The sequence below is a fragment of the Colletes latitarsis genome, chromosome 7 (genome assembly GCF_051014445.1).
Source record: "Colletes latitarsis isolate SP2378_abdomen chromosome 7, iyColLati1, whole genome shotgun sequence".
Classification (NCBI taxonomy): Eukaryota; Metazoa; Arthropoda; class Insecta; order Hymenoptera; family Colletidae; genus Colletes; species Colletes latitarsis.
Genome location: NC_135140.1, coordinates 15,714,157 through 15,731,265, shown reverse-complemented (window position 1 = coordinate 15,731,265; position 17,109 = coordinate 15,714,157). Strand labels below are relative to the sequence as shown.

The 17,109-nt window shown below is 40.9% G+C and overlaps 2 protein-coding genes and 1 long non-coding RNA gene across 6 annotated transcripts; 2 read left to right on the top strand and 1 right to left on the bottom strand.

Moving 5' to 3' along the window:
* The first annotated feature begins 41 nt into the window (after positions 1–41).
* On the top strand, positions 42–2,768 carry LOC143344110 (uncharacterized). Its single transcript, XR_013080063.1, has 3 exons — positions 42–951; positions 2,377–2,473; positions 2,529–2,768. It is a non-coding gene; the product is annotated as an uncharacterized LOC143344110 (long non-coding RNA).
* LOC143344095 (osmotic avoidance abnormal protein 3) lies at positions 1,156–14,026 on the bottom strand. 3 transcript variants are annotated; one of them, XR_013080059.1, is made up of 7 exons: positions 13,909–14,026; positions 10,984–11,055; positions 7,123–7,895; positions 5,975–6,664; positions 5,119–5,615; positions 4,385–4,866; positions 1,156–4,031 (listed from the first exon to the last, which is right to left on the bottom strand). XR_013080059.1 is itself a non-coding variant. In XM_076769769.1 (6 exons), the coding sequence occupies exons 2-6, from the start codon at positions 11,053–11,055 to the stop codon at positions 4,454–4,456; spliced, it is 2,445 nt and encodes an 814-aa protein (XP_076625884.1). In that variant the 5' UTR covers positions 13,909–14,026; the 3' UTR covers positions 1,156–4,453. The 3 variants fall into 3 exon arrangements, 2 of the variants coding, with proteins under 2 accessions (XP_076625884.1, XP_076625885.1); XM_076769769.1 differs by having other exon boundaries at positions 1,156–4,866; XM_076769770.1 differs by having other exon boundaries at positions 1,156–4,866; positions 10,684–11,055; positions 13,909–13,977.
* Positions 13,573–17,091, top strand: Coa7 (Cytochrome c oxidase assembly factor 7). Of its 2 annotated transcripts, none has more exons than XM_076769801.1 (3): positions 13,573–14,767; positions 14,832–14,970; positions 15,192–17,091. In XM_076769801.1, exons 1-3 carry the CDS (start codon positions 14,665–14,667, stop codon positions 15,649–15,651), a joined length of 702 nt encoding a protein of 233 aa, XP_076625916.1. In that variant the 5' UTR covers positions 13,573–14,664; the 3' UTR covers positions 15,652–17,091. The 2 variants fall into 2 exon arrangements, with proteins under 2 accessions (XP_076625916.1, XP_076625915.1); XM_076769800.1 differs by having other exon boundaries at positions 13,580–14,767; positions 14,832–14,966; positions 15,188–17,091.
* The last annotated feature ends 18 nt before the right edge of the window (positions 17,092–17,109 follow it).

The window sequence follows — 17,109 nt, the reverse complement described above, 5'->3', positions numbered from 1 at the left end:
TCTCGAGCAGAGATATTTACACTTGATAAATAAAATAAAAAGAATGTTTCATAATTGACGGCGTTTTTAACTCGATATTTCGGTACATTAGTGATACGGAGTTATAGTGTATGAAATTTAAAAGTTCAAACGGCAGGATATTTTATCGGGTTGTTTCACGAGCTTGTGTATTTCGTATTTGGTTCAACTGTAGTTGAAATACGTTTTATAGAGGCTTTTGGATTATCTTTATTAGTTTAAACGTGCATCTTTCAGTCAGCTTCCACGAGCACATTCATCTTCTCGCGTGAAAGAAAGCGACTGGACAAGTGAATGCTAAAATGGCCATTGACACCACAGTGGCGTCACCTGTGAATGTTAAACGAGCCTCTCGGTGTCCAAATTGATCCAACTCCCCTTTCTGTAAATTTCACAATTTCTGCCAAATCTGAGAAAACAACGTTCAGAACAATCTCAGATCAATTTTGTCCAATTTTTATTTTACTATCAATTCAGTTTTCAAGAGGCTTGTACAGTGTTAATATTAATCATATTAGTAAAGATGTACGGATACTGACGTTGTTTATATAACGATTTATTTCTTACATTATCGTTATTCCTTTTCTCACTTTCACAAATATACCGTTGAGAGTATACCATGCGTTCGGTTATACTGTACGACTAGTGGACTACTGTTATTAAACGTTCCTTTGAAATATTCTCACGAACAACCATAAATTGTCGATATTTATCCCGGCGTACAGTGTGTTTAAATACGTGTCATTTTTCATTTCTGTATTTTCTGTAAACAGATACTAGGAGTCTGATGTCGAAAATCGAGTGATTTAAAAACGCGACGCAACACGATGGCGAGTAGATCTCTCTTGGTCCGGTCTATTTTTCCTGCGGCTCTCCAACGATAAACGTAGCATCTGTGCCGGCTGAAAGTCTTACGATTAGAAAATCGTACGGGTGAGTCACTGGCAGGGTAGCCATTAGGAATGAAAATTCGCTTGGGAACGTAATCGCGCAGCCCAATTATCGGGCCGAATGACCGCGCATCGGTTATGCAGACGCCGTTGCGGTTCATGGGCTCCATCTTTTCCACGGAATCGGTGGAAAGTAAGCGCGTTATTTTAGGAGAGAGTCACTCGGCTGCTCAATGAACCCGTGTAGCCGGTACTGTGTAATTTCTCTGGTGCTTCGAGAGGAGATGCTTGATCTTCGATCGCCTCTGTTCTGACACCACTGGATCTTAACACTTTAATGGCCGCACGTATCACGCGATGACCGTTGTAGAACTGATATTGTAGACCAAAGTGAGATACACGAAGATGCTGGGAATATTATTACAAATATGTAACCTTAACAAACGTAATTGAATGTGACTGATACGGTAGATCACGCGCACGTGACAATGGCCGACGTCTGCTGGCTTACAAACTCACGTATACGTGACAGCGGCCGTCAAAGTGTTAACGACGAATGCTCCTAGGCTTAGGAGGATCATACGCGTCAGGCATTGCTTACTTCGATAATTGCACGTGTCTTAATAGATCTAGGCATTTACTAACCTATTTGCTTACAGAATTATTATTATTCCACTTTATTATACCATTTAAATGAATAATAACTTACGAAAGGCAAAACATTGCGACGCATTTACGTCTTAATTGTTCCACGAACAAATTATTACAAGCGTTTATTATTTTCTTTAATCACACGTCGTAACATTTTTCTCGGTGGAAGAGGCAAATAACGTGACACGAACAGCGAAAGAAATCGTGACTCATTCGCAGTTTTTATTTCGTTTTATGTACAATCGCAGATAAATATAGTGCTGCCATCTTTCCGGTATTCGTTCGGAGACTCGGTTTATCGGTTTCGAATGCCTGGGTTTCCACTCAATTAGAACGGACATTTACGAATACGAATGTAGATAGAAATGGGATAATTGCTTTGGTAGAAGTATAAAAAATAGAAGTTACGCATTTCAAACTAAACAAATCATGATTCGATACTAGTACTTGACGATTTATAAAAAAAATTTTTAATTTTTACAACTCTTTGTAACTAAATACAGCGAATAACAGTTCTTGATCGTCGTCACAGAGTACAGTACACGTCCTTTCAACGTACACGCATGATTCATTATTTAATCGCTGCAGAGACAAGGAAGTTGTTCGTTTAGGAAGAGGATAGCTCAAACTAGAACATACGAATGTTTTTCTTAAACTGTTAATTATGTAGACCTTTAGATCACCTTCAGTTTTTTTTTTACTACGACGAAGAACTGAATACTGACCGTTCAGCAAATTTTTACAAGATATTTTCATTAGCATAGTGGAATATTAAAACATTTCTTTCAATACACAATAGTGATTCTCATGCTTGCAGAACAATGTGTCACAGAACGCCAGTACGCCGCGGAACAAAACAATAGGACAATGGAAAACCATTATTATTCATGTTGCTTCGATTCGCAGAAAGGCAGGTTCGGTAACTGTCAAGTTATGTAAACAAATTAACCTACCAACAAATTTTTGCAGCTTTCCGACCTTACTACTGCCCTCTGTCACCAAGTCCTGCAATCTACGGGCGTTGCAATGCGGAAAGGTGGCGGCCTTGATTGAACGACATGGTAAAAGACCTAATTACTGTCATCCGAACGATCAACAATGACTTCGTTAAATTGTTTTCATTATTTACTTATCAAAAACACGTATTGATCTTTTATTTGTTACTATACGATGTTTCTACTAAAAGAAATTATATGTCTCACAGTCGAATCAAGCGTTTTATTTCAGTTTCGTGAGGCTGACTCGAACAAAAGGATCGGAAACGTTCTATAAAAATAATAATCGACGACAAGACATATAATTAATTCCTTTTTTTCCAGGAGCCCCTTTTTATTTCGCTTTATCACGTCCCTGGTGGAAACGTTCTAACGTAACGAGCGCCGAAAATGCTCCGCCAAACGGCCGTTGCTCTAACTACGGTTTTTTTTCTCGCGTCGCGTGACTTTCTTGCCCGTAGTTTCTCCTTTTTATACGCACGCGATTGCATCGCGCCTATTTCGGACGATTTGGAAATTTTTATCGGGCAACGTTCCCTTAAAAGTGTGTCGAATTGCAAAAGACCCAGAAGCGTAGAAGTGTATTTATGCAACAGTAACCAACGGGGTTAGTTTCGTCGAAAGTAAATCATCGCGATCGTTCCAGCTCGAAGATTCTCTACGACCGAAACAGTACCCATGAATCCCATGATATTCACACTTTTTCGACAATTCCTAAGACATCGGACGATGCGACCGGCGACTTTGGTCCCAACACAGGAAGGCAGATCTCGTTATTAATATCCTATCTTGACAGGATACATGTACAGGGTTCGTCAATAACAATTGTTCGAAATAATTTGTTTTTCTGTTCGATGGGATTCGAAGCGTTTCACTTTTCTCATATTTTATATGTCCAGAGCTATCAAGGTAACCTTGAAATTTTTCTTAATGTACAGTGTTTTAACCGATAAAAATATGAATTACATGGTCTATAATGGTCTAGAAATATATTACGTTACAGAAAATACTCGTTCTACGAGCCCAGAAGTTAAATAATGCGTATTTCAAGCATGAAGCTTGCTTCAAGTTCGTGTTATAGGTTAATGAATTCGTCTTTTTGCCTGTTACGATACAGAACTAATAAAAATATGTTTTGCTATTTAAAATATTCAAGATCATCGTAAAATCCGGGAAAATATGAAAGATAGAAAAAGAATACAGTCTATGCAATTTTTCTTAAATCGTTAATAAGTTCAGAAGGCAATTGTTACCGACTTGCATTGTGTATACACGATATCCCATAATGAGTAAATCTAAGAAGGCCATTCCACGCGCAAAAATACATCGAAATCGCGAAATAAAATTTTCTCGAAAACGAAAAGTCCTGCGCGAAAAAATTGCATACCACATTTTTCGTTTACTTTTACGCGAACGATCGACTTCTTCGTGACGCCGCTCGTTGCTGGACAGCCTGTACGTATTTCAGAACGACTTCCTGAAAAAGAAGTACAACTGAAATTAATTTTTTTACCATCACTTTTACGAGAAAGTCCACAAACTTATTACGTACCAGGCCAGTTCTATAAAACGATATCGTAGAAAGCAATTTAATGGGTCACGCGTCGAAGTATATACAGCTTCGTTATACCATTTCGAATGCCTCTAATAGCACGCGAATGGCCCTGGGCAAAATTTCTTAGCAATTGTACAGGGTATACCATAAAATCTGGACACGTTTTCGATAATAGACCCTATCTTTTCAGCAATCCGCGACATCTGATTAAAATTTTTATCAACCATTTTTGAACCACCCTAACGCGATATTTTTTATTAGTTAATTAAAGGTACCTCGTGAACGTCCATCGACGTTTCCCTGATCCATAGCCTCTAGGTTCCATCGTAATTGTATCCTTAACGTTAATACGTGGGAGAACGTGCATGCCCGACCAGCGTGGGTCGACTCTCAACAGTTTCGTTCTGGATCAGCCTTGTCGATAACTTGTCGGATATCCTCTCCGACACAGCCTTATTCCCAAACTTAATGGTACCGTTTGTACCCTGTGGGTAGGAGGGCAACGCCTCCAATATTCGCGGAGGGTTCTTCTTCGCCATGTTGAGGAAGGGACATTTGTTTAGCGAGTTCTCCTCCGCCATCCAACCTGGTCGAGTGAAACGTCCTGTTGGCAGACGTTGGGTAGGTTTGTAGGTATCCGCATCGCCAGTCACCGGCGCGCTACTTTGTAGATTAAGAGCGTTCAGTTGGAGATAGTTGCCTCCGACCGGAATCGAGTCCTCGGAACCACCGGACCTGCTAATCCGATTATTGGGCTCTGCAATGTTAAAAGCAACGACATAGAACGAAAAACGATCTGGTTTTCAAAACGTTCTAATCGCGTGTGAACAACTAAAGATATCGATTGATCGTTGCGTTTAACCAGAAGCCAGAGTGTAGTGTAGATTTTGGTAAGTACTTTTCGATTAACCTTCTATCGTCTACGTATTTATCTAGGTTTCTAATATCAAGTTCTAAATTAAGTTGGATGGAAGGAATAAAATATTTCTTTTTTTTCAGGGTACTTTACCAAAAGTTTTAGCTTCTCTAACGTGCGCCAGAAGTTTGTCGATTCTGTTACGCCGGAAGTACGTGTCGGCGATGTCCAGCTTCTTGGTCTCCTCGCTGCTCTCCTCGTTGTCGGCGTCGTTGCTCACTTCGTCCTCGGCGGTTTTGCTATTGCTATTATTGTTAAGGTCAGGCGTGGAAGGCACTATGGAGTACGGTTTATTATCCTTGGGCACCAGCGACGGTGGAGGAAGAGGAATGTGGGGCGAAGAAACGTCCGGTAGTCGCCAACGACCCAGCTCGTCGCACCACGTAGCCGCGGCACGCACGGCGGCCACGTCGCGGAACGGACATCCGGGTCGAAGATGAGGGACCATCACGTCGCAGATCTGAGACGTCAGCAACTCTCTGCGCAGAAGGTCGCGACGTTCCGCGTCCCAGGAAGCTTGGAGGTCGGCTGCCTCGACCTCCAGTTGCCTCACCCGTTTCGCCATCCGCTTCAGAGCGTCTTCCGTGGACCTGTTTACGAGCACAGTCAATTGACACGCTAATGTAATTTATCATTGTAGTTTCTGTGTGTGGTTCAACGCCCTACTATGTACGAATTAAACTCAATGGGACCAATTAAGGCCACCGAGGAGTTAGGCACCGCCATGCTGTTTGTCTACCCCACGATTCTGTTTGTCTATCTCACGATACTCTTTAGTTACTCCATATAGACTATCCCACAATGGTGCCTGACTTCCTCAACATACCGTTTCACTACCAGTAAGAAAGACTCTACGGTTAATCCAAGATGTCTTGAGCGACCAATTGACTTTGCTGCGACTATACTATAGTGTTTTGACTCCTCGGATCAACTTAAATGTACAACGAACCTAAGCTGACCGTAGACTTGGAAGACACTTCCGTTGCCCTCTTGGGCGCTAGCCTCTAATGCCGAAGCAAGAGCCTCCAGCTTTTTTCTCCTCTTCTCCCGTCGTCTCCTCAACTCTGTGTTCGCTTGCTCTTCCCCACCGATAGTCAGTTTCTCCAGCCTCTTCAACACTTCTTGCATCGCAGCTTCCCGTTTTTTCCGTCGTCTCTCCTCGCGTTCGAGGTCCTGTTCGTCCATTGGTTGTTGGGAAACGGGTTTAGGACCCGCGTTGTTGATTACCCCAGCCTCGTAGCGAGACTTGAGATTCTCCAGTTCCTCTCGGAGCCTCTGGGCCGACAGATGAGAATTCTCGCATTCCTTCTTTAGTCTCTCGACCTCCTCCAATTCTCCTGGTCCAGGACGCTCATCGTCGCCCTCTTCTTTCCCAAGCATCTGCTTTATAATTGACTGGTCACCTGACTCTAGCATTTTGCGAAGACGTTGCAACTCCAGTTGGTACTGCCTCAACAGAGCATCCTTTGGATCCTCGTTGATCACTGGTTTGTTCTTTATACATCTGGCTCTGGCTGCGTACCTAAGGGTGCTAAGGGTCTCCTCAGCGTCTACGTCGCTGGGGCTCACGCAAGCGATCATCAACGTTCTAGCGTTACCGCCGAGACTGTCCCTTAAGAGTCTCGTCAGTTTACTATCTCTGAAAGATAAGTTTGAAGAGATTTTTAATTTGTCATTGATATTATTCGAATCGAATAGCTAGTCTAATATTGCAATAGTAATCGGCTACACTATTCTGTCAGGATAGAATCGATTGGCCACTCGAGCCTACTGATTGCGAACAGCTATCGCCACTATACCGGTAGTATAGCCCGCCGTTTCATCGTGAAAAGGATGACCGTTTATACGAAACACGCAATATCAGTTAGCTGTGCTAGGAATGAAGTTTTTTTTAACTTCGAAGTTCATGCTACATTGGTATAAATCTGAAGGTCGTACCTAGAGCGTCATAGCCATAGGTCAGAAAGTGGTCTTGAGCGGCCAATTGATTTTGTTCCAATTTACATACGTAGATTGCCTTTCAACAAACTAACGGGTTGTCCAATAAGAACAGTAGTATTGAAATAGGAAGAAGACTACAAAAAGGAATCAACGTACCTATATGGTACGTGTCGTCCGTGGCCAGCAGCCAGAGCACTGATCACGTTTCCCAAAGCAGAGAGGCTCAAATTAATACTGGCTGCTTCTTTCAGGCGATCACCAGTGGCTCCCGTCCTCGCTTGTCTTTCCGAGCCAGCCAGGTCTACCAAGTGAAGCCTGCCTCTCTTCACCGTGTTCTCTGTTTTGCTGTCGTCGTTGATGGCCAGCGTCTCCAACGACAACGTCAAAACAGCGTGGCTCCTGGAGCTGGCTGCGTTCATCTTGGTAGCCGCAGCAGCTCTTCTCTTGTCGCCCTGCTCGACCAAACGGGCGCACTCCGCTGCATCCTTGACGGTGACCTCCCTCAGACCACCAGCTACGTACGTCCCGCGATTTGGATCTTCTTTCAGGGTCAGAAGATCGCTCATACCGTCTTGCAACAGGTCTCGTAACCGTTCGTTGTAAATCTCCAGGTAACTGAGCAACGCCAGGTACCTCATCTCCGAGCTGGCGGTCGAAGTGGCTTCGAAGATGTGGTCCAAGGTGCGCTCGATGAATCCTCGCATCGTGTGCGACTTCCCACAGCCCGTTTGCCCGTAGGCGAATACTGTCCCATTGTAACCGTCCAGAACCGCCTCCACGATCATTGAGCCAACGTTCTCGTACACCGTTTCGGTGCTGGCCTCTGGGTCAAAGGTTGCGTCGAACTGGTACACCTTGCCATTCCCGGTCCCACCCGCTGGACACTCCAGTGTGCAACATTTTGTCAGGCCGTCGATCGTCACTACATTCTAAGAAGATAAGTTAGCGAGTGTAAGGATAGGTTTGGTAACATTTGTATAAGTGTTCTGTGTGGAGATGTGATTATTAGATGTGGGGTTAAGGTAGGTGAAACACTGCTTTATTGTCGTAAGGCTAATTTACTGGTCTGTTGTTCTGCAGACCTTAACAGAGTCGAAGATACTAGGATCTGTAGTGTGGACTACATAAGTTGGTTTAATCAATTGATCAATGTTTTTGACACTGCTTTCTTGGTTACTCTATTTGTAGCTCAACTAGCTGGGTGAAGAGGCGAATGGTGGAGGTTTGAACAGACTTGATCATCGCCTAGGTCTATACTCGGCTAACAGATGTCATCAAATGATGTTTTAAAGCAGCAAGACTATGGAGTTCAAGAGTAAGTTCAGGGGCCTTATTTATCTTGTCGAGCTATACCTTCTTACCACTTGACTTACATCCATTCTGTAATCAGTGGTTCTCAATTCCTTTATTCATCTGTGGTTTCCACCATGTTTTAGAAAACTAAGGTAGATCTTATTTGAAAGAGTATACATAGTGGGAGTAACCTTGAGTAGTCAATTTATCTTGATCAGACTTACTTATCAGAAGCAGAAAGGATTTGTTCTCGGTCTAAGAATTTTCCTCGATTTTTTAAAGATGGTATCGTGCACGTGACGTTTAGTGATGTGCAATAACGTATCCTTGAAACGACCTTGAGCTTCTTATCTTTAGAACCAAATGAGTTATTTATGTTCTCTTTTCGACAGATCCCTCTAGATCCTTTTGCAATATAGATAATTACTATCCGTGACTATGACTAGAATTCCGGTTCTGAAATTTTTCTTATCGCCTTCGATGCATGTAACCGACACAGAAACGTAAATGTCGCAGTAAATCAAGGTGTCGTACAAAATAATTCATAGACGGATAAAAAAATATGCTTATTTCAGACCGAGCATAAGTTATTTGCGAAACAAGTCGATCGATTACTCCAAGGCGGGAATGTTGTGCAACATTCAAATAACATTGAACGCATTAGCGGAACGTGTCCATTACTCGCGGGCATCAGTTCGACGATAGTTCGTGCCCGTATCGATTCGGTTTCGCAGAAATGGTAAACTCAACGGAAACTCCGCTATCAATTTTTTTTTTTTTTTTGATATATCTACTCGCAGAAGTTAATTCAGAGATCGCAGTTTAGGAGGCTTCCGGGTATAAGCTGTGTGTCCTTTTGGAAAGTTTTCGGTACGTGGCTTGCATTCAGAAGCCCGGAAAACTAAAAACTCGTGAAAACGTGGCGACGTGGTATTAAAAGTTTTGCGATACAGCAGAGTGCCGATTAACCAAACATTGGTTACTTAACATGGCCGTCCATCGATAACCTGGATGTTGTCCAGAGTGTCGATAGTACAGATCTGGAATCCCCGGATTATACTGGTCAATGGCAAATACGTGTCCTTCGTTTAGGCAATTAACTCCAATAATGAAAATATTGGCTCTGTTGGTCTGAAAACTGATCGTTGATAGAGAGGCATTAAGGGGTTAAAAATGGCGGATGGATAGTCTGGGACACTGCATATCTCTGTAGAAAATATTATCTTGGTAGACAAGTAGGGGATAAAATAGTATGCCTTGTAATCGGGGTGTAATTGTTTCTTATATCGAGGCGGTACTGTTTACCAATCCTTTCTCGCCCTGAGGGATTTAGTGGCTTTATAACCCTTGTCAGAGCCTTGCTCGCGTTATCAACGTCGCCTGTCTTGGCTTCAAACTCCGAAGAATGCACGCCTTTGTTGGACGTCCATCAACATTTCCTCCTACGGTCTATCATTGGGCAGCGAGCGCCCTAAGTCGTCGTTAAATTTACCATTCCATAATATATTCAGCGAGCTACGAGGAACGTTTGCACGCTAGCCAGCGAATCGGTGATCGGAGTGCACACACGGTGCATAGATAGCAGTATCGAGCCAACGCCGCGTACGTTTTTACGTATGTACGTCCACGTGCTTATCGATGGGGAAGAAATATATATGTCAAATCGATAAGAGGCACAGTCGTGTCACCTCTGCTACGCTCATGCATGATGGCACACGTGAGTGACACAGTGGCGCGAGAACACACACACACACACACATATAAGATCGTGCATACGAATTTAGGTGTACGTGTGTGCGACTTCGTCGTATGACTAAGTACATAATCGAAGCAATTTCGTTCTCGGTACTCCGTTGTCGAGATCATTGTGACACTTATGAGTACTTGCGTGGGGAACCAGAAGCTTCACACGTCGAAATGTAATTTAAACCAAAATAGGTTTAACTTAACGACAGATTCAGTAGAAACTTACACCAAACACAATGTGGTTCATAAGAAGATGCCTTTACAATGTAGATATGGAGATCAATTAAAGACAAATCTACAGACTTCGTCTGGTCAAACTAGAGTCAAATCATTGGACACTACAGTGTCAATCAAACAACTTACATTAAAAGGAAGCACACACAAAAGATAGTCTTTACAATGAGATTAGTGTACATCCAGGTTGCAGACTTCATCTGGTTAAACCAGGGTCAAATCATTGGACACTATAGTGTCAGTCGAACAACTTGCATCATAAGGAAGCATACACAAAAGAGTCTTTACAATGAGATTAGTGTACATCCAGGCTGCAGACTTCATCTGGTCAAACTAGAGTCAGTCTGCTCAACGCAGCTATGAAGATCAATTAAAATCAAATCTACATGCTTCATCTGATCAAACTAGATTCACAATGGAGATGTCAAGATCATAGAGACCTACAGGCTTCATTCGTTTAAGCTGGAGTCCAACAACTCTGTGAGCTTCAAGTTCTCAAAAGCCGTGCGGTGTCTCTGGAAAATCGTCCAGCAGGAAAATTGCAGCTGCGGTGCATGCCGTTGGTCGCGTGTTTTGATACGGTCGCTAGGCTACACCGCGTTCGATATGACGAGTTTTCCACACACTTCGTCGGATAAACAAAACGAGAAATAAACGAAAGTGCATGGTGCACTGGCTGGCCTGGGTGCACGCGTGGAAGCTAAACGCAAGGTGCACGTTCCTCGTCATCCTCTCCCGACGTACCCTGCATCCCTGCTGCAGTTCCCGAGCGTTCATCGGCCGACATCTCACGGCCACTCTCACGGACTCGCTCATCTAAAAATAAAAGAGAACAATAGTTGGACTACTGGCCGTGTCCGCGGTCAGGATTCGAGTTGAGTGTTAGCTACCTATAAGATGGCCTTCGAGGCGAGAATCCTGAGGGAGGGGACGCATGGTCTGAACGTGAAAGGGTTGGGAACCGAATATACAGGGTGGATCACGTGCAATAGTACAAGATGTTTTTCAAAATTTGTTCCCCCCACAACTGTTTCAGACGAAAGATTGCAAAGATGAAGTATTCAGTTCGCGTGGAGGATTTTGGCCAATACTAGGTATAATTCATTTTTTTTTTTCATTTATTTGAGGAGAATGGGGAAGGGGGTACTTCAAATTTTATTTCTTAATCTGTTCCAATTTTTGCTTTATTTCAGATTTTACAATCAGTTGTTGAACAAGATATAAAAAAAACATTTTTCAATTTATTATTTTATGTGTTTCGTGTACTTTGTATGGTCAACAATCATCGGTATATGACGCATAGACGCCCCTAAGCAATCAATTTATCATACGTAAAATTGACGTGTAATTTAGGGTTATCGCAAGGGCACAATTCTGTTAAAATACTTCATTTATCGAATCGTATAAAAAGTCTAACTTATTTCAATAAATAGCATCTATCAAGTATAATCTAATAATTAATATTTAACAAATACTTAAAAAAAAAAATTAAAAATACTAATTGCATTTGATCGACTGTCTCGAAAATGAACGAGACTTTTTATCCAACGCAATAATTCACGCGCTATCAGTATACATATCTAATATGAATTTTAATCCGATTATAAATTAAAAATTCATGAATATTGCAATGATTTTACCCGGGATGCTTAACCAGATCATATCTTTGGACATAAATATAAAAAAATTTACGCGTAACCGATGTAAATGCGATGTCCGTACGATTGCAAAATGTTTTGAAATATTCAAAAAGAAAAAAAAAAGATACTAGAGAAATTACACGGAGGCCGACATTATCTCGACGACGATCGCGTCGATAAATCAATGGCCGCCGTCAGATGTTTCCACAGTCCCTAATCACAAATTCAATCAATTCCGTCGTTTTCGACGCCCTTGTCGGTGACGCCACTGGGCATTGTGCTTTTCAAGAGCACGCTCGTTTTTGGTCGTTAAGTGTTTCATTGGTGTGCCACCGAAATGTATGGGTTGCCCTTGAACCCGGTTACGCGTTGAATCACCCCGAATTATGACGTACGCACACACTTTTGTGCTGGAATCGAGTTTGCCAAGCGCGACTCGACCAGACAGTGCTATACAGGGTGCTTCACAAAATGTGGACATTGTCGATCAAGCAGAAAAAACGCAAAATAAAAAAATAATAAAGTGAATAAAGTAAAAGACACTTTAAATACGACTAAAAATAAAATTGAATAGTATAACTGTTCTATTGTAATACTAGTGTTGACCAAAAGTTATTTCGAATAACGAATAAGTCGATTTTAACGATTGTAATACCAGAATGAAGAAAGAATGTACGATGAATTGGAAAATAAATTGATTTATGGCAACTGTGTGGTAACAACGGTATATAATAACGACGAAGTATGTGCAATACAGATTTGAGTAAGAGCGATGAAGTTTAAGAAAGCTGATGACCCGCGGTAATTGGGTGTAGGCAAGCAAGGGTCGCGAGGATCTCGTGGTTTTGAAATCACTTTATTGCCAGTTGCCATAAATAGAGATCCTTGGACAGCCGTGTGCGTGGGTCCTACTCATAGATCGTTCAAATAATTAGTTGTTGCAAGCCGATTTCCAAGAATTCTAGGACGACGCTGATGAGAAAGTCAGAGACCTTACTTCGTAACTATCCGCCATCGTTATGTAAACACACCGATAAGAGTGTCCCAATATTAACCTCAAGAACGATGCATATTTAATTAATATTAAAGGCAGACTGTGTACCGAATATTAATGAAAATTCAGTAGGTAAATAATAGAATTACTGTAATCCGTGCAGACGTCGTTAATGTGTTCGTAAGAAAGGTTGCGTGACGTAATAGTTACGATCAACAATTTCCATTCGATATATTGCGGAACTTCAAGAATGAAGTTCCCAAGTATAAGTTCAATGCGTGTAACATTCGTTCCGCGTACTTTACATTGCGTTGGCACTTGATATGTAGATGAATTCTGATCACGGAGGGTAGATAAGAAGGCGACCCCCTAACCGAGTAAAGTCTCAAGTTTGACCTAGTAGAAGGAATACTTACGTTGGCTATAGTTATCGTCTATAATAGCCAGTTGAACGGCGTAGCAAATAAGATTTTTAAAAAATCACGGGAAATTACATTATTTACAAAATGATATTTTTGACAACACCATTACCGCCATCTAACGACTAACCTTCGAATTGTACATTTTGAAAATGCTTTCTTTTTTATATATACGGATATATTCTTATCGTTAATCATAATGTGTATAAAACTTTTGACATTTTAGAATGTTACAATAATGGTGATATAATTATTTTTCTTTAGCCAGAATTTATTATTTATATAATGAATGCAATTATATATCGTTATCGGTTTCTTTAACAGCTGTCTGGCCAGCTTATCTAGTTGTAGCGCTGCGAATTGAACAGGTGTTCTATAAAACTCCTTGTTGCACTGACAACTTCGTAAAGTTCTTTTACAAACGTGCGACGCGAATGAAAATTGTGCTTGAAAAAAATACAATTTCCATCGTGAGATATATACAACAGTAGCGTGGTAACCTTGGGAGGTTATTAACGAAACAGCCAAATCGTTGAACAAAACGATAACAAATGAACAAGTCGACAAAACTTTGGCATAAAACGCGAATACAATCGAGGCTGCTTTCACTACTTACTTCAACGGAGCACGTAATTTCTTTCTCGACATATGAATTGTTCTGTAATCACAATAGTGTACGTTTTCATGTGTCTTAAGAATGTAATTCGAAACGTACAGTGTACCGAATGACGAGCACACCTGGACTGACACGCGAGTTCCAATGTTGTGAATTACCGACACCGTCGTAGACTTGCGCTCGTTCGAAAAATCACAGGAATGCGCGCGCACGACGGACTATCGTTCGATAGGTCGTCTCGAATCAAATATCGAAACCGTGAGTGCCATTGCATGTTTGTACAAAGAGTTTGGAATTGTTAGCCGTGTCAGTGCTTCGTATTTAGATTATTTTCGCTCTAACAATTCAATTACTAACGGTTCAAAGCTTATTTCTATAATAAAAACGAGTGAGTGCACTATTATACGAACGATTACACTGCCATCAACGGCAAAATGTCCAAGTTTGTCAAGAAATAGCTGTCGTTACAAGCACCGTCGACTTCTGTTTCCTGACACTGTAACAGGTATTCCTAATATCATAACTGAGTATACAAATTGTATACCTCGTCTGTAGTTTTATATCGTTTAAAATACATACGAGTGCAATGTGCTGTTTCTAAAGTTTGAATAACACCATCTAACGGGTAATCAGCGAAACAAGAAGCACATTGTAAAGGATAAAAATAAACGTGCCTGTGTGATTTTCCTCATAGGGCACGAATTTGTGTCACCGAGTGTATTTTTCGTGTCTAGTATATGCTTGTATTTATTTGATATGGCGGCATATAACTTAAAGGACGCCAACGAAGTCAAAGAATATCTGAAAAACCTTTATATCGAGTATCAATTCGGTTGTTATAACGAGAAAAATCCCGAAGGTAAAAGCACTGCGTCGCCAACGATCCTAACCTCTCGATTCAAACGTTTTGCTCGTTCTCGTAGTTTGTCATTTGTTGGGCGACTACACCGAAAGTATTAAGAATGACTATAAGGAGGCTTCTGATATATACAAGAAGAATTGCGATGATATGAATTATGGCAGAAGTTGTACAAAGTATGGAGATTACAGCTTGATCGGTAAGTTTCGTACTTTGTACATTTCCCAAGATGGAGTGCACGGTTCCCCGCGAAATTTGAAATACGACGGTGCGACGTCTGTACGGATCCCGCGTTTTCGATAAGAATAGTTTTATTATTTTTCGCCCCGCGGCGATGCCCTCTGAGTGTTAATAATTACATGCAACGCTTGATCGATGTTATTGGAATTTTATATTTAAGGTGCAATATGTACACAATAGGTAGAGGATGCGAGAAAAACGTTACAGAAGCATACAAATATATGAAGAAGGGTTGTGACCTCAATGATTCAAAGGGTTGCCATCATGCAGGTGTTTTTGCGATAAGTATGGAGAAGCTGGAGAAAGACAGAGCTGTTCAGGTCGCAGATGGAATGAAAATGCTTAAAAAATCTTGCGACTTAGGGGAAGAGAAAGCTTGCTTTCATTTGTCAAGCATTTACCTAAGTGGTATAGAAGGACATGTTGATAAAAATTCGAGAGAAGCCTACAAACTGTCTTTGAAGTGTTGCGAATTGGGAAATCCCTATGCTTGTGGTAATATATCTATAATGCACAAACAAGGTGACGGTGTGCAGCAAAATACAGACCTAGCAAAAGTTTTTCAACAACGTGCGGAATTGTTGTTGAACGAATTAAAGAAATACAAGAAGCAAATAAAATTCCATCAGGGCATTGATCCATAATTGCGTTTTACCAATCGAAATTGTTCTGTATAGGAAATAAATATTAAAACAAATTGTAGATTTTAAAACTCGCCGCCTTTATTTTGCGAACATAATGAAATATCAATTTTGATATTTGCATTTATTCTTATGCATTGTACGAAGGAAATGTATATATATAATTAATGTTGAAATATCGCGCAAATAATTGCAACCAAAGAAAAATGTTTTTCAGTACCTATTAGGAGTAGATAAATACATTGTTATTTATCAATTAAATTTTGAATTTTTCCCCTTCCATTTTTAATCAATTACAATATATGACACTGTAAAATATTGTTCATAGAAATATTTATTTTACTCGGTAATCTTTCATGTTTATTTTAATATATACTGGCAAGAGATTAACACCGTTTACCGAGGACGTGGTAGATCGAGGCGGGAGACCTCAAGAAATTATCCAATTTAAAAATAACACAGGGAAGGACCGAATGTCGAATAAATTAAGTATGCATTGACGTAGGCCCGTGAAATTCTGTTCGTTAAGTCCAAAGTTTGTTAAATCAAGGTTTGGCTTCGGAGAATTTTATACTCGAGTAATTGTAAAGAGTTAAGCTGCTTATTGTGTTTAATAACATGTGCCAGAGTCGTATTGTACTCTGTAAATATGCATCGTAAATTTTCGTGTACGAACATACGTTGATCGCGAAAACATTGAACGCGAACGATTAAGTTTTACGATGTTTGCAATTACGTAGATTGCAAACAGCCCGTGCATCGACGATTCGTGACACAAAACATTCACTTTCAGCGAGAAAGTCGTAGACACCTTCTGCGTTTCACTCACACATTGTTGGGTTACTTGAAACATTCCCCTCGTAGGGCAAACAACCTGCACGTCCACGTTGCAACTAGAGAAATGTGTTAATAACGTTTCACTCGCTGCAGTCTGTTTATTTGTACCCGTACCTTCCCGCAGCTTAGGTTTTCTCTTCGGTGTTTTTATTCGAAATGTAAACACAGTTCGAATCAACCGATAGCTGACTAATGTAGATACAATAACTTTTATAAAAATATATCAATAACTTTATCAACGACCTCTCAGCCTATTTAAGCAAGATAAGCTAATTGTTGCCACGCTCAGAGATACATACCTCTTTATTCGTATTGCTTCGTTTAATGCAAACGATATGGATTTATCGTATCAAATACTGTTAGGTTACATTAGGAGCTGATAGTTCTGCTTTGGGCCAGAATTACTAGTTTTCAAAGTTGCCTGAAACGGTAGTTTAAATTTCATAATGCCCTACGGTTATTTCTCGACGTTGGTTCTGAGAAAACAGGTTTCATTGAACTTCCTCATTAACGAAACGTGTTGTGATTCTCGTACAGCATTAGCCAAAAGACGAGTGTCGTTACGAAGAACAATGCAAGATATATTATGCATCGTGCGGAGACATTTCAAATATTGCTGAGCGT

Coding starts and splice junctions, on each gene's coding strand:
- LOC143344095 (XM_076769769.1), bottom strand. CDS start 11,055: ATGAGCGAGTCCGTGAGAGTGGCCGTGAGATGTCGGCCGATGAACGCT. Junction 7,896..10,983: donor AACTGCAGCAGGGATGCAGG/GTACGTCGGGAG, acceptor TTATCTTCTTAG/AATGTAGTGACGATCGACGG. Junction 5,616..5,974: donor CAAGTCTACGGTCAGCTTAG/GTTCGTTGTACA, acceptor GCTCGTAAACAG/GTCCACGGAAGACGCTCTGA.
- Coa7 (XM_076769801.1), top strand. CDS start 14,665: ATGGCGGCATATAACTTAAAGGACGCCAACGAAGTCAAAGAATATCTG. Junction 14,768..14,831: donor TAACGAGAAAAATCCCGAAG/GTAAAAGCACTG, acceptor TCGTTCTCGTAG/TTTGTCATTTGTTGGGCGAC. Junction 14,971..15,191: donor GATTACAGCTTGATCGGTAA/GTTTCGTACTTT, acceptor CACAATAGGTAG/AGGATGCGAGAAAAACGTTA.